General features: G+C 41.5%; 1 protein-coding gene across 1 annotated transcript in view; it reads left to right on the top strand.

Moving 5' to 3' along the window:
- Window positions 1-16,930: 16,930 nt before the first annotated feature.
- The window catches only part of rfc1 (replication factor C subunit 1), a 32,514-nt gene continuing 26,374 nt past the window's right edge, over window positions 16,931-23,070 (top strand). The window contains 3 exon segments of the mRNA NM_001199567.1: window positions 16,931-17,117; window positions 21,577-21,687; window positions 22,426-22,501. Coding sequence (NP_001186496.1) covers window positions 17,115-17,117; window positions 21,577-21,687; window positions 22,426-22,501 — 190 coding nt within the window. The 5' untranslated portion in view covers window positions 16,931-17,114.

Genomic DNA, 23,070 nt, shown 5'->3' with positions numbered 1-23,070 from the left:
AGAGTCAAAGACACAAGAGGATGGAGGTCCCCGCCCCGTAGAGCTTAAGTAGCGCTTTATAAATAAAGATATACATACATACATACTGGCAGGTTGTCAACCTAGATACGGACAAATTGCTTTTGGTAAGAAAATGGCAATGGTGCACATAATAAACTGGTGTATTTTTTCACTAGCAGAATTAATCCTGGCAAAAAGCCACAAATGTTTTCCAGTGCATAGTTATTACACAGATTAATGCAGACAATTGTATACCCAAGGAACATACAGGGGTCATTTATTTACACACATGCAGTGCAATTTTGGATTGCGATACATACTAATACAGGTATGGGATCCCTTGTCCGGAAACCCATTATCCAGAAAGCTCTGAATTACGTAAAGCCCATCTCCCATAAACTCCATCAAATAATTCAGAATTTTAAAACTGATTTCCTTTTTCTCTGTAATAATAAAACAGTACCTGTACTTGATCCCAACTAAGGTATAATTACCCCTTATTGGGGGCAGAACAGCCCTATTGGGTTTATTTAATGGTTAAATGATTCCCTTTTCTCTGTAATAATAAAACAGTACCTGTACTTGATCCCAACTAAGATATAATTACCCCTTATTGGGGGCAGAACAGCCCTATTGGGTTTATTTAATGGTTAAATGATTCCCTTTTCTCTGTAATAATAAAACAGTACCTGTACTTGATCCCAACTAAGATATAATTACCCCTTATTGGGGGCAGAACAGCCCTATTGGGTTTATTTAATGGTTAAATGATTCCCTTTTCTCTGTAATAATAAAACAGTTCCTGTACTTGATCCCAACTAAGATATAATTACCCCTTATTGGGGGCAGAACAGTCCTATTGGGTTTATTTAATGGTTAAATGATTCCCTTTTCTCTGTAATAATAAAACAGTACCTGTACTTGATCCCAACTAAGATATAATTACCCCTTATTGGGGGCAGAACAGCCCTATTGGGTTTATTTAATGGTTAAATGATTCCCTTTTCTCTGTAATAATAAAACAGTACCTGTACTTGATCCCAACTAAGATATAATTACCCCTTATTGGAGGCAAAACACTCCTATTGGGTTTATTCAATATTTAAATGATTTTTAGCAGATTTAAGTTATGGAGATCCAAATTACGGAACGTTACCTTATACAGAAAACCCCAGGTCCCGAGCATTCTGGATAAAAGGTCCCATACCTGTATATAATAATAAATAACAAAATCAGTTATCACAAGTATATGAATTCTTCTAATTGCATTGATTGCAATAACAAATTAATGAATTTATATAAAAGATAAATGAATCTAAAACATTAATACCTGCAATAAATATTTCCTAAAATATGAAATATAACATTGTTACATTTAATGATATTTTGAATCAATTAAAGGCTGCAAATCAAATCATGAAGTTGTAAATTAAATGTACAAACACGATACACTGAAGGCTGTAATGAGTACAGTTTATAAATCCAGTGAGGTCTCTCTTTGCCTCTTTGTAGTCGTTGCCCACCTTTCTGTTTATGACTTATATGTATGTATGTATGTATGTATATCTTTATTTATATAGCGCTACTTATGTACACAGCACTGTACAGTAGAATACATTAATACAAACAGGGGGTTATTAAGATAATAATAGATAAATACAAAGTATAACAATAAATACAAATAAATAAATACAAGCTACAGTTGCAATAGGTTAAGAATCAAAGACACAAGAGGATGGAGGTCCCTGCCCTGTTGAGCTTACAATCTAGATGTTTAATAACCACACATTTCAGGCCCGATGGATTACTATTGTGTGCCTGAAGGAGGTGCCTAGAGATGCTATGGTTTGTCTTTTTCTTGCAAATATTATTGATGTGTTTGGCAACCCCACAGCTCACTGAGCCAATAGTTCTACCTATATATACCAGATGGCAGGGGCAGATGAATGCGCACACTACATGTGTTGTTTTACAGTCCATTTAAACCAAACTCTGCCAATAGAAAATTCCATGATGGTATTAAAGGGCACCATTAACATCTCCTACCATGACACTTGAAAATGCCAGTGAGTGCTTATTTATTTATTTTAACTTTTTTTTAATTAATAATGTTTATTAAGTTATTTAACATTATTGCATCATTGAAAACCAAGCTTTTACACAATCATCAGAAAAAAGGTATAATAATAGATATATACTTATGGAAGGTTTTTGGTTTTTCACACAGTACCTAAATTTGGGTGGTGTGATAGAGGAGGCAGGTGTGTTGGGAAAATTAGAAGGATTTTTTACATTGTTTGATAATTGTTCTTGGAGCCAGGGATCCCATAGTTAAGGTCCCCATACACGAGCTGATTGTAGTTGCCGATATGGGTCCCTTGGACCGATTCGGCAGCTTATCAGACCTTGTAGGGCCAGAACCGACAGCCATACCCGACCGATATCTGGCCTGAAATTGGCTAGATATCGATCAGGCTGGTTAAAAGATTCAGTCGGATCGGGGGCCGCATCGGCTCGTTAATGCGGTCCCCGAACTGATTGCCCCATTGCCGCCATTATAATTCAATCCCTGGGGCTAAACGGTCGAATTAGCCTACACGTTCCCCGATATCGCCCACCCGTCCCACATGTATGGGTACCTTAAGGCCAATTTACTTTTGCGGTGTGGTAGCTGACATTCTCTCCATTGTCGCTCTAAAGTTGACTTGCTGAATTAAGTATTGTATGTTTGGAATAGTGAGTTGTATCCAGAGTTTTGCTATGAGGGAGAAGGTTGTATTAAAGAAGTGAAATAATAGCTTTTTATTTGTAGATGACATGCCGGGCGGATAAAGTTGCTATTTGAGGTTGTGCAAGTAAGTTCCATTCTAGTTTGTTTGTTTTAATTAGGTTGAAGACCTCTGTCCAGAAGGGTTTTACTGATGGGCACTTCCAGCACATATATAGAAGTGTTCCTTGTTGCCCGCATTGTGATGGATATTGTGGGTTGATTTGATTTATTCTCTTAGGCATGAAGTACCATCTATGCGTGATTTTGGTTTGCACTTCTATATGGTTGGTACAGTTAGTTGTTCCTTTATATGCTGTTAATATTTCCTGCCATTGTTGTGGTTTGATTTGGAGTTGCAGCACATTTTAATGCTTATTTTTATGGGCATTCTGAAAAGGCAGGAAAGTAAATCTCAGCATCAGGCACGAGTAGCATCGATCACTATGCAAAGTGAGTAGGCCGCAGCGTCCATTTATACGCATTGCGCATGCCCCAGGCGTCAGTCAGATGTACATCTGCGTCTTTGCATTCTGTGCAACATTGCATGACAGAACGCGCCCGCGCGTGCACCTAACTGCGTGCCGAGGAGTGGAACTGCCAGAGCGCACCTGGCAAAGCTCCGGTAACTACCTGAGTATGAATGGGATAGGAATTTCTGATCTTGACATTTTCTCTGACCTAGCTGGCAATGGGAATATGAGTATGGATGGTACTGGTGTTTCTAATGTAATCCATGTACACGTTAAATCAGGATAAGATACAAGTACTGTCATTGGGCCTTCATTTCATAACAGAGACCAGGGGGCTGATTTACTAAGACACGAATTCGAATCCGAATTGGAAAAATTCCGATTGGAAAACGAACATTTTGCGTCTTTTTTGCAATTTTTTCGGCGCCTTTACGACTTTTCGGAAATTGTCGCGACTTTTTCGTTACCAATACGATTTTCACGAAAAAACGCGAGTTTTTCGTAGCCATTACGATTCGCTCGTATCTTGTCTCGACTTTTTCGTATTGAGCGCTTGTAAGCGGCGGGCGAAACTTTCAGACTTAGCATGATTTTGGAAGCCTCCCATAGGACTCAATGGCACCCTGCAGCTCCAACCTGGCCCAAGAAAAGTCACCATACTGAAGCTTGAATGAATCCGAACGCTACGAAAAAATCGCAACATTTTGCGCAACTTTCGGAATGGCTATGAAAAAGGCCCGACTTTTCGCGCAAGTTTTAACGCTACGAAAAAATCGCCAGATTTTACGCAACATTCGGATGGCAACGAAAAAGTCGCGATAATTTTCCGAAAAAATCGCCAAATACCGATCATTACGAAAAAAACGCAATCGGACGCATTCGGCCGGTTCGTGAGTAAGTAAATGGGCCCCCAGGTGTGATTCCTTTTCATCAATTCTTGATTTGAATCGTTTTGTCAGTATACGCAGAGCTGTACTGGTGGTACAGAGAAACAGTATACACAGAGCTGTACTGGCGGTACAGAGAGACAGTATACACAGAGCTGTACTGGCGGTACAGAGAGACAGTATACACAGAGCTGTACTGGTGGTACAGAGAGACAGTATAAGCAGAGCTGTACTGGTGGTACAGAGAGACAGTATACGCAGAGCTGTACTGGCGGTACAGAGAGACAGTATAAGCAGAGCTGTACTGGTGGTACAGAGAGACAGTATACGCAGAGCTGTACTGGCGGTACAGAGAGACAGTATACACAGAGCTGTACTGGCGGTACAGAGAGACAGTATACACAGAGCTGTACTGGCGGTACAGAGAGACAGTATACACAGAGCTGTACTGGCGGTACAGAGAGACAGTATACACAGAGCTGTACTGGTGGTACAGAGAGACAGTATAAGCAGAGCTGTACTGGTGGTACAGAGAGACAGTATACGCAGAGCTGTACTGGTGGTACAGAGAGAGACAGTATACACAGAGCTGTACTGGGGGTACAGAGAGATAGTATACGCAGAGCTGTACTGGGCGTACAGAGAGTGACACTAGCATACCTCCCAACATTTTAAAATGGTAAAGAGGGACAAAAAGATCTTGCGCGCACAGCGCACCAAACACTTTGTGTGGCCACGCCCACTTTTTTGCCACACCCACAAAATACCACTCCCCATTTTACAAAAACACCTTTTTTTAATGGTTTGCATGGCAGTGTCAGACGCACTAGGTTTTAAGACTAACACAGTGGCTCCCACATATAATGACATGCCCTAAGCATTCCATGACAGCCACATTGAGAGTCCGCTAGCATTTCATAACAGACTCAGCAACAGTGCAGTAATAGTGCAGCAATACCATTTCTGCAATACTTTATATTAGTGCTGTGTAACTTGCAGCCTCCTGCTGTAGCTAAACTGCAAATACCAACATCAACAGATACTGAGAGTTGTAGTTCAGCATCAAACTGTGCAGCTTTTATAGGCAGGAAGGCTGAGCTTGGCCTAAATGTTATAAATAAACTGGGTAGAGAGGTAAGGGAAATGAGATGGAAACTGACAGAGATAGATCGGCAGTCAGAGAGAAAGAAATTGGAAGCAGCATCAGTGAAACTTTCTAATGAATAACATGCACCTTGGTTGTAGGGGAGAGGGAGCCGGGGAAGGGCAGAGGGCAGCAGCAATAAATCCAGCAGGGTCAGTTTAGTATCTCAGCGGCTACTTTCACTCTAAATTCAGGACTAAGTTCCGTTCGCTGCATTCTTTCTCTTTTCCCGGAGCAGTTGTGACGTCAGAGTCTCATCTCGGGAGACAGTAACAAAAGCCCCCACGGGGGCAGAAACTGAAGGCGTCACTGCGAATTGCGGGACACTCAAACAACAATCCGGGACAGCGGGTTGTGCTGTAGAAAGCGGGACTGTCCCGCCAAAAGCGGGACAGTTGGGGGGTATGCTCTCAAGCAGGTCAGGACTGGCATTCAAAATAGGCCTTGGATTTTAAGTACACAGAGGCCCAAACAGACCCCCCACTGGCCCACTAAATCCATGGCATAATATAGCAGCCCCTCTGGCATTTGCTGGAATCCACAGATTGCCAGTTCTGGCCTGCTATCAAGTATGTAAATAAAACCATAATAATCCACCCACCAAACAATGCCTCTTGCGTGCAGTGACAGAAAAAGCAAATAATCGTAAAAATATGAATCTTTTGCTTACATAACACTCTTTGGAAAATGTCATACCTGTATTTTAGAGCTTTCTGGGTTGAGCGATTAAGCTCTACATCGATATGAAGGTGGCCTGATAAGTATTGTGTATTAATTCTTGTTTTGGGAAAATCAATTGGTTTGCTCACACAACATAACCAACTATAGATTTTCACCTTGGCATGCTGGAACATGCTAAACTCACAAAGGTAAGAATTTTACCTCCAAGCTACAAATAGCACATTTATATAGATAGTTTAAGAGAGTTTCTTCAGTGCACCGTCTCATTCTTAAAGCAATATAGTAAAATGTAACTAAAATGTCAGTTCCCCCAATGCCTCAAGTATTTTGTGGCTAACAGATCTGTGAAGACAAATGCAAGGCTGAGGGAACTGGTGTCTTGGCTGAAGGATAAATAATTTTCGCTTCACAGTCAGGACAACCCATGCAGAGTATAGATGGCCAGACATATACTTTAATTGCAATAACACAAGTAATGTTAAAATGATGTAACTAAATTATGAAAGTTGTCTATTTATGTGGAATCCACTTTTTACACACTGTGAGCAGTTTTTTTAAATGAGAGAATGTAAGGCTTGGAGCTTATGGGTAACAGAGGAGCTAGAAAGAGAAGAAAGAATTTGACTGAATAGAGAATAAAAGGAACTTTGGAGATGGATCCTTCTTAATGACCTAGAACACTGACAGTGATTGAAAGCTTTTCAGACAGAGGCAGGTACCCTGGAAAGAAATTGTACAAATTAGATCTGCAAAAAGCAAGAATAATAATATTGCTGACAGATGAAATAAGTTTAATACTTTGCAAATTGCATTTACAAGGGGGAGCTATAAAACCACCTCCAGTATAATCAAAACTATGACAAATAATTCCCTAACTGTCAAAGACATTATTCTTGTAGCTACAACTTTTTTATGAGTTAGTATTGGTTTGGAAAAAGTATTTATATATTTTATTTTGGATCTGGTTTTATAGATCCCTTCTTTTTTTGTGTTTTGCTATTTGAGGTATGAGGAAGGCCTTCCTTGGATAAGACAGACTTTGTAAGCCAGTGGTGCCCCCATAGGAGCTGAACAGCAGAAGGCTGAACCTGAAGGCTTGTCAGGGTGATAGAACTAACTTCTTATATAGCTGAGCGACTATAACTAATACTTCTGTCTATCTGTAACCCTAATTGTTTTGTTGTTTATTATTAAACATATTTAATTGATACAGGGGTGACATGGTACACATTTCTTTACACATTCAGTAATGTTACATGATTTGACCAGGTTCAGACTGACTAACCATAGGTGGCCATGCATGGGCATATTTAAGCTACTAAGAGCATTCAGACTGAGTCTTCAGCTTATCTGCCCATGTATGTGGCCCTTCAACAAGTTAATGTGGCCCGAACAGCCTGTATTCCTGTCACTGTTAACTGTTTTCCCTGAGCGCCAAACAATTGCAACAGCCTGATATTGTCTACCTCAATGTGAGCATATCAAGGAAAAATCTGCTAGTTTGGTGACCTTTTAGTGTATGGCCAGCTCAACAACAGGCATGAAGTCATGGGATCACGTGCCAAACCTCCGGTAGAGGCCCTTCAGTACACCACCCATATTACACCCATCTCTGATGTTATTCCTTGGGGTGTATTTTTGGAGTGTAGCAGTAGCTGTAACCCATAGCAACCAATAAGATGTTTGCTTTTAAACAGGTGATAAGTAAATTCTACCTGCTGAATGGTTGCTATGGGTTACTGCTCCTGGGCAAATGACTTTTTATTACATAGCCACTTATAACTAGCCTGGAGGCAATTATGTGCTAGATAGCAAAGTTTCTTTGTGCAGCAATAAATGGGCCCTGCGCTGATACGTGGGGCCAAGGATAGCTCTTCCTACTATATTTTACATATGAGCTAATATTGGACCAAAAATAGGTTAAGGGATGAACAAGCTTTTTCACCTGGTACAGTAAAAAAATGCAATTTTTTTCTTTATCTGTGACAATTTGTTTTAAGATGTAGCTGGGGACTACCATACAGTAGACCCTGTGGACTAGGCCCCCCTGTACCCCCGTGACTGGCGGGATCTACTGTATGGCAGTTAAACCACGAAAGTTCCAGTAGGGAACTGAAACGTTGGATTAATAAACTCCTTTTTTGATTGCACCTTGAAACATGACTGACTGCCAGTGATTATCTTCATGGAAATCCTGTGAGTGCCGACATTCTGTATTTCCTATTTAAATTCTGCTGCTCTGGCACCCAGGTAGTGCATCTTGTCCAACAGGTGGCGCACTCAGAATTTTTTTTTATAAAAGCATTGAATAGAGGGTGCGTGACTGATTATATCACAGAGAGTCCATCCGTGTCATAATATATATTCCAACTCAGTCGCACTCCATGTGTAAAACATAGCATTTATTTACGGTTATATTAAAAAACACACTTCCGATGCATGGGAACAAGTAACACAGCAAAAGCTTAACAAGCTAGATTGCCACACTCATGCAACGTTTCGGGTATATTGCAGTCCCTTTTTCAAGCGCTTTTTCGTGGCTCCCACATGTCATATGGCGTTCATTCGTGAGGAAATAACGTATATAGTTTAGAACCGGATATGACGTACCGAGTCACCATGGAGACAGGACGCCACGGCGTCCTACCTACATAGGAGTCAGCACATTACCTCGGCTACAAATAAAATAAGAATTAACCAAAATATCACATTAGTAACTTTTTCAAGGACCACTCAAATACAGTAAATGCAAAAATGATCTGATGAAATATACAGACAAGAGTATCTGCAAGACTCATTGAGAAATTTGCGTTCATAACAGTATGTATACATATAAAAATACAAATCTATTATACACAATAAAGTCATATGAGACACCAAAGAAGGAAAAGCAAGGCAACCTAAACTCCAAAGGTTCACTATAGAAAAAGATGTAAATCAAAGTCCTTATTTAACCCCATAGGGGCCAGCGAGCTAAGGCGATGTATCCACTCTACTTCAGTTCTCTTAAGGCATTGAATCCTATTACCTCCTCTTTTTAAAGGTGGAATATGTTGTATCACACGAAACCTTAAGTCCTCAGTACTGTGACCCATCTCCAAGCAGTGTCGCGATACAGGCAAGGTTTTATTCCCAGTGTTAACAGTGGACCTATGTTGTGAAAACCTATCACGAACTTTCTGGGTAGTTTCCCCAATGTAAATAAGATTACATGGACACATTAACATGTATATCACAAAGCTAGTGTCACATGTATGGTGTCCACGAATATTGAAAGTTCTACCCGTGACGGGATTACTAAACTCGCGTCCCACCATGACAAACCGACATTGTGAACACCCCTTACATTTATACATACCCTCCCTTGGTGGTCCTAGGAAGGTAAGTTTCTTAGATGCCATGGGGGTCTCGGCTCTGACCAGTCTATTACCAATCGTACCACCCCTCCTATATGACATCATGGGGGGCTGTTGAAAAACAGTAATTGAAGGGTATGATTCCCTAAGTAGATGCCAATGTTTATTTAGAACAGATTGCAAACGGCTACTATGTGCATGATATTGTGAGACAAACGTAACTCGTTGTCTCTTCTCTCGTGCATTATGTCTATTGCTGGTCTCATGTGGGGCAAACATTACTCGTTGTCCCTTCTCACGTGCTATATGTCTCTTTCCAGTCTCGTGTCCACTGACTTTAATACGGCTATCTTCCAAAATCTGTCTTGGATAACCCCTATCTAAGAACCTTATCTCCATTTTACCCAAATCCTCAGTAATTATATCTCGGTCATTAGCAATCCTGCATACCCGAGAAAATTGACTGATAGGAATCGATTTTTTAACTGCCATGGGATGGAAACTATCAAATCTGAGTAGTTGGTTACGATCAGTGGGTTCCGTATAGATCCGTGTAAGAAAATCCTGTTGGTTTGAAGTTACTTCTACATCAAGGAAAACTATTCTGTGGAGATCCGCTGTCATCGTAAATTTACATAAGGATCCTGTTAACCCACCAGGTAGACCTATAGTGGCGGGGGTGGGATCACTTACAAGTAAAGCGGCTGAAGTGCTGGACAAGGTCCTTAGTCCTTTAGTTCAGAAAACCAAATCCTATATTCGTGACACTAATGATTTTTTGCATAAGTTATCTGAGGTGGGTGGGGTACAAGAAGGTATGTGGCTGGTGACATTTGGTGTCGCCAGCCTCTATACATCGATTCCTCATTTTGAGGGTATACAGGCAGTCAAGAAACTTCTACTGGAATGTGGACAGTACAAATTGACAGAAATAACTTTTTTTTTTGTGGAGATCCTTAGCTTCATTTTACATAAAAATTACTTTAAATTTCGGGATAGATTTTTTCTGCAGATACGGGGGACGGCCATGGGCTCCAAGGTCGCCCCTGCCTATGCCAACTCATTTATGAGTTGGTTTGAGGAGGAGCACGTCTATACCAATGTGCTTTTTGCCAGGCACAGTTGTGCATGGTGGAGGTACATCGATGACGTGTTCCTCCTCTGGCGGGGTGACCTGGAGTCCCTGTCCGTCTTCCGTGATCAGATCAATAATGCCCATCAAGACATTAAATTTACGATGACAGCAGATCTCCACAGAATAGTTTTCCTTGATGTAGAAGTAACTTCAAACCAACAGGATTTTCTTACACGGATCTATACGAAACCCACTGATCGTAACCAACTACTCAGATTTGATAGTTTCCATCCCATGGCAGTTAAAAAATCGATTCCTATCAGTCAATTTTCTCGGGTATGCAGGATTGCTAATGACCGAGATATAATTACTGAGGATTTGGGTAAAATGGAGATAAGGTTCTTAGATAGGGGTTATCCAAGACAGATTTTGGAAGATAGCCGTATTAAAGTCAGTGGACACGAGACTGGAAAGAGACATATAGCACGTGAGAAGGGACAACGAGTAATGTTTGCCCCACATGAGACCAGCAATAGACATAATGCACGAGAGAAGAGACAACGAGTTACGTTTGTCTCACAATATCATGCACATAGTAGCCGTTTGCAATCTGTTCTAAATAAACATTGGCATCTACTTAGGGAATCATACCCTTCAATTACTGTTTTTCAACAGCCCCCCATGATGTCATATAGGAGGGGTGGTACGATTGGTAATAGACTGGTCAGAGCCGAGACCCCCATGGCATCTAAGAAACTTACCTTCCTAGGACCACCAAGGGAGGGTATGTATAAATGTAAGGGGTGTTCACAATGTCGGTTTGTCATGGTGGGACGCGAGTTTAGTAATCCCGTCACGGGTAGAACTTTCAATATTCGTGGACACCATACATGTGACACTAGCTTTGTGATATACATGTTAATGTGTCCATGTAATCTTATTTACATTGGGGAAACTACCCAGAAAGTTTGTGATAGGTTTTCACAACATAGGTCCACTGTTAACACTGGGAATAAAACCTTGCCTGTATCGTGACACTGCTTGGAGATGGGTCACAGTTCTGAGGACTTAAGGTTTCGTGTGATACAACATATTCCACCTTTAAAAAGAGGAGGTAATAGGATTCAATGCCTTAAGAGAACTGAAGTAGAGTGGATACATCGCCTTAGCTCGCTGGCCCCTATGGGGTTAAATAAGGACTTTGATTTACATCTTTTTCTATAGTGAACCTTTGGAGTTTAGGTTGCCTTGCTTTTCCTTCTTTGGTGTCTCATATGACTTTATTGTGTATAATAGATTTGTATTTTTATATGTATACATACTGTTATGAACGCAAATTTCTCAATGAGTCTTGCAGATACTCTTGTCTGTATATTTCATCAGATCATTTTTGCATTTACTGTATTTGAGTGGTCCTTGAAAAAGTTACTTATGTGATATTTTGGTTAATTCTTATTTTATTTGTAGCCGAGGTAATGTGCTGACTCCTATGTAGGTAGGACGCCGTGGCGTCCTGTCTCCATGGTGACTCGGTACGTCATATCCGGTTCTAAACTATATACGTTATTTCCTCACGAATGAACGCCATATGACACGTGGGAGCCACGAAAAAGCGCTTGAAAAAGGGACTGCAATATACCCGAAACGTTGCGTGAGTGTGGCAATCTAGCTTGTTAAGCTTTTGCTGTGTTACTTGTTCCCATGCATCGGAAGTGTGTTTTTTAATATAACCGTAAATAAATGCTATGTTTTACACATGGAGTGCGACTGAGTTGGAATATATATATATATATATAAAGTCCACAGGTATAGCGGTGCACACTGGGAATCCTTTAAAAATTTGCTTTTATTGAAATATATAAAACTTAATACATGGAGAAATAGGTCAACGTTTCGGCCCCCATCTTGGGCCTTTGTCAAGACCTTAAACATGTAAAAACCATCAAAGCTATAAATAGATAAAAGCACAAACCCACACCCAATGGCACAAGTCATTCCAGTCATGTGTCAAAATTAAAAGAAACCCTGTACCAAGGAGAAAACAATATCAAACACCATAAGGAGAATTATAATGAGCATACCACTGGCCATAAACTCCCATTTATATTCTGGCCCATCACCTTAAATTAAGGGCCCTAGAATCTAAACCCCACAAACATCTAGCGTTGATTTAAAAAGCAGGAAAAAGAGCAATATTCATTAAGGCCAAAAGGGGATAATGTATTTAAAGTTTTAATCCAGAATGTTTCCCTTTGTAGGAGCAAACGGGAGCGGTCACCCCCCCTCCTGGGTAGGGGAACATGGTCGATTGCAATATAGCGAAAGGTGGGTAACCTGTGGCCCTGTTCTAAAAAATGTTTTGCCACAGGTTTATTGGTCACCCCATCACGAAATGCTGTACTAATAGCAGAGCGATGACCATCCATACGCAGCCTCAACGTTTGATCAGTCTTCCCTATATAGGACAAACCACAGGGACAAGTAATCAAATAAATGACAAAAGATGTAGTACAAGTGATATGATGTCTTATATTGAGACGCTTACCCGTATGGGGATGTAAAAAAGTCATACCGACAAGAGGTGCAATTGGGGCATTTAAAGCATCCAGGTTTGTTGCTACGCAACCATGAACCAGATTTCTTTTGGTAACATGCTATCGGGTCACTCTGTACTAAGAGATCACGTAAATTTATACCCCTTCTGTAGCTAACAAGTGGGGCATTAGGTAACACCTTCTTAAAGTCATGGTCGGCCTGAAGAATATTCCAATTTTTACCAATCGTATTTCTGATGTGGCCAGATCTAGAATTAAAAGTAGTACAAAACACCACACCAGGATGTGCCTTGGGACCCCTGCTAGTGAGATTACAGCGAGAGCGAGCTGTTGATAGAGCTTGCGTTAAAACTGAAACTGGGTAACCCCTTGCTTCAAAGCGCCCCCACATCTCAAGGATTTGGGTTTCCGCTATGCGCTCATCGGAGTTATTCCTCAAAACCCTACAAAATTGTGAGATGGGTAGGGACTTTTTAAGGGCTGGAGGGTGACTACTACCAAAGTGGAGAAGCACGTTCTTGTCAGTGGGCTTGCGGAACAGCGAGTAGCCCAACTGGCCACCCGTGATCCACAGCTCAATGTCCAAAAAATGTAGCCGCTCCCTCTGGATCTCTGCTGTAAATTTAACAGGACTGTCCAATGCATTGAGATTTGTCACCATCATATGAAATTCATCCTCCGTTCCACACCAGAGCATAAGCATATCGTCTATATAGCGTCGAAAAATCTATTTATAGCTTTGATGGTTTTTACATGTTTAAGGTCTTGACAAAGGCCCAAGATGGGGGCCGAAACGTTGACCTATTTCTCCATGTATTAAGTTTTATATATTTCAATAAAAGCTAATTTTTAAAGGATTCCCAGTGTCCACCGCTATACCTGTGGACTTTATTGAAATTGCTTGAATCGGTAGCACCTGGGTCAATTAGCCATTTGCTAAGGAGTACTGAACCCTCGTGGTTTGTATATATATATATATATATATATATATATATATATATATATATACAGTCATGGCCCAAATTGTAGGCACCCCAGAAATTTTTTCAGAAAATCAAGTATTTCTCACAGAAAAGTATTGCAGTAACACATGTTTTGCTATACACGTGTTTATTCCCTTTGTGTGTATTGGAACAAAACAAAAAAAAAAGGGAGGAAAAAAAGCAAATTGGACATATTGTTACACAAAACTCCAAAAATGGGCTGGACAAAATGATTGGCACCCTTTCAAATTTGTGGATAAATAAGATTGTTTCAAACATGTGATGCTCCTTTAAACTCACCTGGGGTAAGTAACAGGTGTGGGCAATATAAAAATCACACCTGAAAGCAGATAAAAAGGAGAGAAGTTCACTTAGTCTTTGCATTGTGTGTCTGTGTGTGCCACACTAAGCAAGGACAACAGAAAAAGGAGAAGAGAACTGTCTGAGGACTTGAGAACCAAAATTGTGAAAAAATATCAACAATTTCAAGGTTACAAGTTCATCTCCAGAGATCTAGATTTGCCTTTGTCCACAGTGCGCAACATTATAAAGAAGTTTGCAACCCATGGCACTGTAGCTAATCTTCCTGGGCGCGGATGGAAGAGAAAAATTGATGAAATGTTGCAATGCAGGATAGTCCGGATGGAGGATGAGCAGCCCCAAACAAGTACCAAAGAAATTCAAGCTGTCTTGCAGACCCAGGGAGCATCAGTGTCAGCGTGAAATATCCGTCGACATTTAAATGAAATGAAACGCTATGGCAGGAGACCCAGCAGGACTACAGTTTGCCAAAATGTACTTGAGTAAGCCACAATCCTTCTGGGAAAACATCTTATGGACAGATGAGACCAAGATAGAGCTTTTTGGTAAAGCATTCTACTATTTACTAAAAACAGAATGAGGCCTACCAAGAAAAGAACACAGTACCTACAGTGAAATATGGTGGAGGTTCAATGATATTTTGTGGTTGTTTTGCTGCCTCTGGCACTGGGTGCCTTGAATGTGTGCAAGGCATCATGAAATCTGAGGATTACCAAAGGATTTTGGGTCGCACTGTAGAGCCCAGTGTCAGAAAGCTGGGTTTGCTTCCGAGATCTTGGGTCTTCCAGCAGGACACTGACCCCAAACATACGTCAAAAAGCACCCAGAAATGGATGGCAACAAAGCGCTGGAGAGTTCTGAAGTGGCCAGCAATGAGTCCAGATCTAAATCCCATTGAACATCTGTGGAGAGATCTTAAAATTGCTGTTGGGAAAAGGCGCCCTTCCAATAAGAGAGACCTGGAGCAGTTTGCAAAGGAAGAGTGGTCCAGAATTTCCAGTGAGAGGTGTAAGAAGCTTATTGATGGTTATAGGAAGTGACTGATTTCAGTTATTGTTTCCAAAGGGTGCCAATAATTTTGTCCAGCCCATTTTTGGAGTTTTGTATGACATTATGTCCAATTTGCTTTTTTTTCTCCCTTTTTTGTTCTGTTCCAATACACACAAAGGGAATAAACATGTGTATAGCAAAACATGTGTTACTGCAATACTTTTCTGTGAGAAATACTTGATTTTCTGGAAAAATTTCTGGGGTGCCAACAATTTGTGCCATGGCTGTATATATAAATATATATATATTAAAATTTAGCATGGAGCCATTTTGTTACTTTCCCAGGTGCCATCAGCCATGTGACTTGTGCTCCGATAAACTTCAGCCTCTCGTTACTGCTGAGCTGCAATTTGGAGTGATATCACTTCCCCTCAACAGCCGATCAGCAGAACAATCAATGGGAAGGTAACAATATATCAGCTCCCAGACACCTTTGCTGATGGATTCAGCTGCCTGTTAGAAGCTGCGTGCTATACATTGCTGGTACTGTCCTGAATTTTAGCGAATGGGAAATGAGGCAAAACTGTCCATACTGCCTCCTGCTAGGGTATTTAGGGTGGTTTCAAACGTTTCTCTGCCAGCTTAAATACACTGAAAAGATTGCCTGGTGTGCCAATACTTTTAATTAGCTTGTACAGTAAAGGATATGTAGACATATACACACTATATGCACTTGTAAATAATGGTACATAGAACTCATTATAGACAACTTCCAGTTCACATATGCCTCTGGAAAAGATCACACCACCTCTGGAGTGTCCGGATCATGTTGGTGCACCTGTATCATTCCCATACCCATTGTACAGTCACTGTGCCGGCATTCTGGGTCTGGCCTCTCTGTACGACATGCTAGGGTCTATTTTGAATCCCAGTCCTGAACTGTACACAGGGCAAGGTGCAGTTCTGGTAGCCCAAATCCCCTAGACTCTTAAACCATCAGGGGCCCTTCTCCCTCAAGTAGGATTCTGCTGCTTGGTTTAGGTTATGTCACTACCCAAGGTCTATGCTATCAACAAAATGCAGAGTTTGGTATCAGCTGATTTCTGGCACAGTGGGGGCAAGTTGGCAGGCAAACACTTTACATTTCAGAGCAGACATCCTAGGAGATCATTGGGCTAAAGCATGGGTCCCCAAACTTTTTAAACCCTGAGCGTATGTATGGAGTTGGGGAGCAACATAAGCACAGAATGTTTCTGGGGGAGTGTTCAATAAGGGCTGTAATAGTCTATTTGATAGCCCCTATATGGACTGGCAGCCTAGGGGAGGCTATTTGGTAGTACACACAAGGAATTAAGAAACAAGTACCTGCTTTGAGGCCACTGGGAGCAACATCCAAGGGGTTGGGGAGCAACATGTCGCCCCTGAGACACTGCTTGGGGATCATTAGGCTACAGAGAAGTACTGAATCTCAGCGGATAAGCAAACAGGTCACAACGAAACGCTGCATGATAATCATTTGTACTAAAGCGCAGCTGGGCTCGACTTGAGAAAGTAAAAATCGCAATAACTTCACACAGGTATGAAACGGTCATTTACTAGACCGGTCACTTTACTGCCGCTTTCTGTGCATTACAACTACTATGTTTTGTTTGGCTACGGGCGCTGTAGCTGAGAGGCACCATAGGAACTCAGGCGCAGTCAGTACATCAGGCGCTCTCCCTGCGCATATCCCATGGGCGCCACTCCGGCTCACACAAGTGACGTTGCAAGGAAGGGGCGGGGCTAGGCGGCAGCGCTGCGCCTGAACTGTGAGAGTTGGCGCCAAGCTTTGGGTGCAAGTGGGGTGTCGCTGGCGGGAGTCGGGAAGGCTCGGCTCGGAGTGATGGTAAGGAGCGCAAAGGGGCCCGCTCTAAGCCAGATGTAGGTTGCTAGGGGGAGCGGTGCCTGGTGACGCGGCCTGTGCCATGCTGAGGGAGTGCAGATGTGCGGCGAGTCATGTCCCACCGTCCCACTGTCACTCACTGACATCTCCCAGAGTCCCGCTGGCTGCATTCAGACTTGGGCAGTGAGTCCCTGCCAGGCACCCCCACCATGCTGGCCTGTAATGGCTGCCAACTGCCCCTTCCCACAGCCCCTCTGTATCTCATGCACCCCAGTCCTTACTTGCCCCCCCCCCATATTGTGCGTACAGTTTGCAGCAAGCTGGCGGGTCCCACCTGGGGCAATGCAGCTACTGTAACAGTGCAACTACTCGCCATAGCAATCAGGCATTTAGTATCCGTAGCCTGGCACCCAGCTACTCTTAGTGTGTTGTTCAAATGCAATTCTAACCATCAGTCCAACACAGGAAGGCTGTAGGGAGATGATTCTGGGAGCAGACTGTCTGCTGGAACATGGGATCTGGGGGACTCCAGGATGCCCTTCCATTCTCTATCTTGGCTTTGGCCAGTCAGAGCTAGAGGCTGGCTGCTATGGGCCATGTATGAAGTTTACATGTGCAGAATTGGGCAAAACTATTACTTTGTGAAATGATCACTTACTGGGTCCCTTCGCCACTTACTTTTGCTAAACTACAACTCCCACAGCAGTGCATGGAGCTCAGGGAACACAGATTTACTTATAACTAGGGGATAGTTGTATAAGGCAGCACAATACATATGTAATGGCATCACGAACCCAGGGGGATTGTGGGTAATGTTCCTTGCTCAGCCCGGTCAGGAACATTGCATGACTGTGACTGGGAGTGTGCAGCTCAGCTCTGATTGGCTAGGCAGCTCTCACATGTCAGTTGCTAGGAGTAAACAAAGGAACTACTTTTTGTTTTTAACTGCTTTTTTTAGCGTGACTTTGTGTTAATCATTCTTCATTTTCCTGTATTCTATATTTTGATATTGTGATATTTCACAATACCTGGGTTTTTTTTTTACATTGTGTGCTGTTTTGGCATTGTGACTTGGCAAACAACTTATAGTGTAGAAAATGACATTGGGCTTAATCACATATCTTTTTGAATAGCAAAAGAAAGGATGAGTCGGCGAGGGAATAAAACAAAATAAGTATATTTTCTGGTTACAGTGGTCACTGCCCCTAGCAACCAGGAGAAATAACTCCTTTTCTCTGCCAGCAATGTTGAGGCATCCTACACATTTTTACATGATTGAGGTTTTTATTATTTTGGGTGCACATAAAATAGGGTACCAGTGCTTACAGTGGCACTGAGAACTGCCGCTCCATTGACCTCCGTTTGTTTGTGTGGGTTGTCACTGGCACCGTCATTGCAGAATACCGTGACAAAAGTATATAAGGCGCTTGTGCAGGAGGCCACATATAGAGATTAGCTCTATTCAGAGAGAGCACAAGTGTTTGCTTTGTACAAGTCGATGTATACTTGCGCAATAGGTATGAGACCTGTAAGAATATTTCTGCAGGGAATTACCACATGTAATAATGAACAAATGCAGAAGAGCTGCTCCGGTTTGAAATAGTGGTTCTTTCTGGTGGAGATATTGTAGTGGGCTATGTTGTGCAAGCTGGCAGTCTGTAAGAAGCATGGAAAAGGATCTTTTTAATAAAAATTAAAATCAGGCCAAGTTCCAGTTTGGCACCCTACATATACAGACAAGTTTGTTTCTCTCTTGCTCCCTCTGTGTCTCTCTCTCTCTCTGCAATCTCAGCAGTGTATGCTGGTGCTTATGCTGCCATTTTCAATTGGTACTGTCTGTCTGTGTAATAACAACTTGCTCTGCTCTCTCAGTATAAGTGCTTTATACCAGACGGGGGCCAAACACATGCCTTTGGGCAGGAGGAGTTTGTGTGTCTGCTGCCTTGGTAAATAATTATTGACCATTAGCACTTCTGTGGTTTCCGTGTCTTTTATTCCTAACTGCTGATACCATGGGGAGAATAAGTACTAATCTCAGGATATCAATATGCACATCTTCAGAAGCAGCAGTACTTCCCCTGAATGCAGGCACATGTATGGAACCATTACTGTTTATTCTCATCACCATTCTAATGATGCATGCCCATGGGTACTGCTTCTCTCCAGGGAAAAAAAATGATCCAAGAACATATATTTGGTTTCGTTCACATTCATAAATATATAGAACATTTTAAAAGGTTCACAAATTTTCAAGCACCACTGTGTGTTAGTATATATAAATATATATATATATATATATATTAGTGTCTGTCAAATAAAGCACATCACTCGCAGGACTTAAAATTAGGGTGAAAAAGAAATAGTTTATTTGTTATTCCAACGTTTTGGTCTTCCTTCACACCTCGAGTGCCCTGCTTTACATAAAATGCCTATATTTACTCTTTTGTGGTGTGGACCCAGGCACTCACACACACGCACACCGACACATATATACATGTATGTATGTATAACAGGTGCACAGCAGTACTTATTTTTCATGGTGAGGATATAATTGTGGTTAATGTGAAAGGGAAGTGCATATGCTAATTACTTTCACTTTTTTCACATTTAGTATTTGGTAGCCTTTTGTGCCACTTCTTGTTGTTTTTATGGTACATTACAATATAGAACAGGGGCTACAGATCAAGCGTGCAGTGTGTAGAATATTGAGGAGAGATGTGCATGTGTATGATGTAGACGTTGATATTCTGAGACAATTTGCAGCTGGTTTTCATTTTTTTTTTTTTTTTTCATTTTTTGTGGTTTTTCAGTTATTTAGCTTTTTGTTCAGCAGTTCTTCAGTTTGGAATGTGGTTGCTAGGGTTTTGTTTACCTTAGGAGCCAGGCAGTGGTTTGAATGAGAGACTGAAAACTGGTAATCTTACAAAGCAATAGTTTTTTGGCTGCCAGGGTCAGTGACCCCTATTTGAAATCCAGAAGGGTGAAGAAGAGCAAGGCAAAAAATGCAAAAATGAAGACCAATTGCAAAGTTGCTAGGAATAGGACATTCTTTAGAGTTAATTTCAAGGTGAACCACCCTTTTAACCCACATCCTTCCCTGAGGATTTTCAGCTGATAAGTACTGCATGCTTATTTATGCCAGCATTGGTGATGCACATGAGCCAAACTCTCTTTGCCCGTTGTGATGGCCTCATTTGCCACAGTGGCACTTTACATTCATTTACTTACAATCATTTAACAAACAAGGGTAAAGCTGGCCATACACGTGGCGATCTCACGATGTTTCGTACGACCGTCGGTCGCACGAAACATCGTCAGATCCGCCACACACCATTCAGGGCTGAATCGGCAGGTAAGGAGGTAGAAACAATAGGATTTCTACCTCCTTCTGCCGATTCAGCTCTGAAGGGAGAATTTTGGTCAGGCGCCTTCTATGGCGCCCGATCAAAATTTTCTAACCTGGCCGATCGGCGAGTCGACCGATATCAGCAGCTTCCTGCGATATCGGTCGGCTCGCTGACATGCCATACACGCACCGATTATCGTACGAAACGAGGTTTCGTACGATAATATCGGTGCGTGTATGGCCACCTTTAGAGTAAGAATTGGATTTGAGGGACCTACTCACAAGAGCTTACAATGTTGCCAGAATCCAACTAGCAGATGATACAAGTGTATTTAAAAAAAATTGTCAACAGTGGTAACTGAGTGGTAATTGTTAATTTTTTATTTGAACATATTTGTTTCTAAAGTAAGAAAAATATAACTGAAATCACCTATAACTTTTGTATAAGTTTCTGATAGTTGAGAAGAAAGGTTTGTGTAAATAGAATGCAGCAACCCCATGATCATGTGCCTGTAGTGTTGCCATGCTGTGCCAAAGCAGGTGCCTGACCTATATAGCAGGTAACACATGTACCCTGAAATGTTATGTTCTACTGGTAGCATAACATCTGCTATAAGGGAGGCCCCCATATATATAATAATATGCTGCAAATGGAAACTTGCTTCAGAAGCATTGTATTCTCACTGTACAAAGTAATGAGTAAATTCCAGTTTGTAAATATTGGTTAATCATCTCTGCTACCAGATATATATTATAATTCTGAATGTTGATTGTGTCGTATGAGTCACTGCAACTTGCCTATAGTAGAAGATAGGGCGAGCTAAGAAATATAGTCCCCCCAACTTTCCAGTTTTCTCATGCCCTGCAGCTTCTTGCATCCTTAATTGTTAAAACCACCATTATAATCCCTGCATTCCATATTCATTGCTGCATTGCTGTACTATAGCTCATGGGCAAAGCCTATGCAGAACCACTATGTCTTGCTCAGAGACCGCTTGTATCCACTTGTCATGTGTTGCTAATGTACAATAAAACTGGGTCATGTGGCTAACGCATAGAAACACCTGCTTATATATTATATCTTCCCTCTCCCTCTTTCTTTTTTGTCATGTCAAGGATATCAGAAAATTTTTTGGGGTTAACCCAGTTGCTAAGAAGCATGGGACTGAAAAAACTGATATAAAAAAGAAAAGTTCTGAAGAAATCAAGAAATCAAAAGACATTAAAGTAAGTGTTCCTTTCTGTGTTGTTCTTGATTAACTCATTTTTAGTCTGTTGCCCGAGGTATAGGATCTGTTATCTGGTAACTTGTTATCTAGAAAGCTCCAAATTACTTGAAGGCCATCTCCCATAGACTCCGTTTTACTCAAATAATTCCTTTTTCCTCTGTAACAATACAGTGCCTTGTACTCGATCCCATCTAAGATATAATGAATCTTTATTGGAGGCATAACAATCCTATTGGGTTTATTAAATATTTAAATGATTTTTAGTAGACTTAAAGCATGGCAATTCAAATTATGGAAAGGACCCCTTATCCAGAAAACGCCAGATCCCAAGCATTCTGGATAACAGGACCCATACCTGTATAACTAGACCAATGAGTTATCAGTCAGTAGGAGAATGGCTTAGGGATACTAGCCAGTTTCCTTGTTAAAGTGACTGGCAATGACCTGCAAGCCATGCATTTACCTGTGGGTGTAAAGCCAGACTACTTATTCACTATACTGCACCACACTGCATTCTGTGATCTTTTAGTCAGACTTTGGTCATTATAATTGCTGTGCGTGGGGTTTGAGCTCTTTATTTTCCTTTTTCACTTGTGATGGACTATATTATATATGACACTACAATTCTGTTTAAATGTATGTAAAAAAAATAAACTTAAAGTTTTAACATGAACACATAATGAAGGGCTACGATGACAATGCCTCTTTTAATTTTGAGGTCACATTTTCTCACCAGGTAAAAAGTCCAAGTAGCGATGACAGTTCAAAGGGGATGCACGTGAAGAAGAAGAAAAGGATAATTTATGACTCTGGTAAGTGTCTTGTGACTTGAATAGATTATTGGTTCCCAAAGTGTGGTGCAGTTATGCCTATTTTCTACACAACTTTTGCGGAAATTACATAAATTGCATAATTTTTAACGTTACATTATATGTAACTTATGCAATTTGCGTAACTTTCGTGCCGTAGCCTGGCCCCCCTTCAAAGCAGATTTTCACTGGGCCCGGAACTAGTGCTGGGCGGTATACCGGTAAAAACCGATCACCGGTGTTTTTTTTTAAACCGATATGAATTTTCGACATACCGGTGTGCTGAATACTTCCGGGTGCGCACGTGACGTCAGCGCGCACGTGACGTCAGCGCGCACGTGACGTCAGCGCGCACGTGACGTCAGCGCGCACGTGACGTCAGCGCGCACGTGACGTCAGCGCGCACGTGACGTCAGCGCGCACACTCTACAAAAGCGCCATCGCTAGGACGCATTCAGAGTCGGATACCAATGTGAGCTGTCGGGGGTGCCTGGCCAGTAATTATATTTATGTGAAGGGGATGGGTGGGGGTGGGTGGGTTATACTTATGTGAAGGGGATGGGGTTGTGTTT

The sequence above is a fragment of the Xenopus tropicalis genome, chromosome 1 (assembly GCF_000004195.4).
Source record: "Xenopus tropicalis strain Nigerian chromosome 1, UCB_Xtro_10.0, whole genome shotgun sequence".
Classification (NCBI taxonomy): Eukaryota; Metazoa; Chordata; class Amphibia; order Anura; family Pipidae; genus Xenopus; species Xenopus tropicalis.
This window is presented reverse-complemented; position numbering and strand designations above follow the sequence as displayed.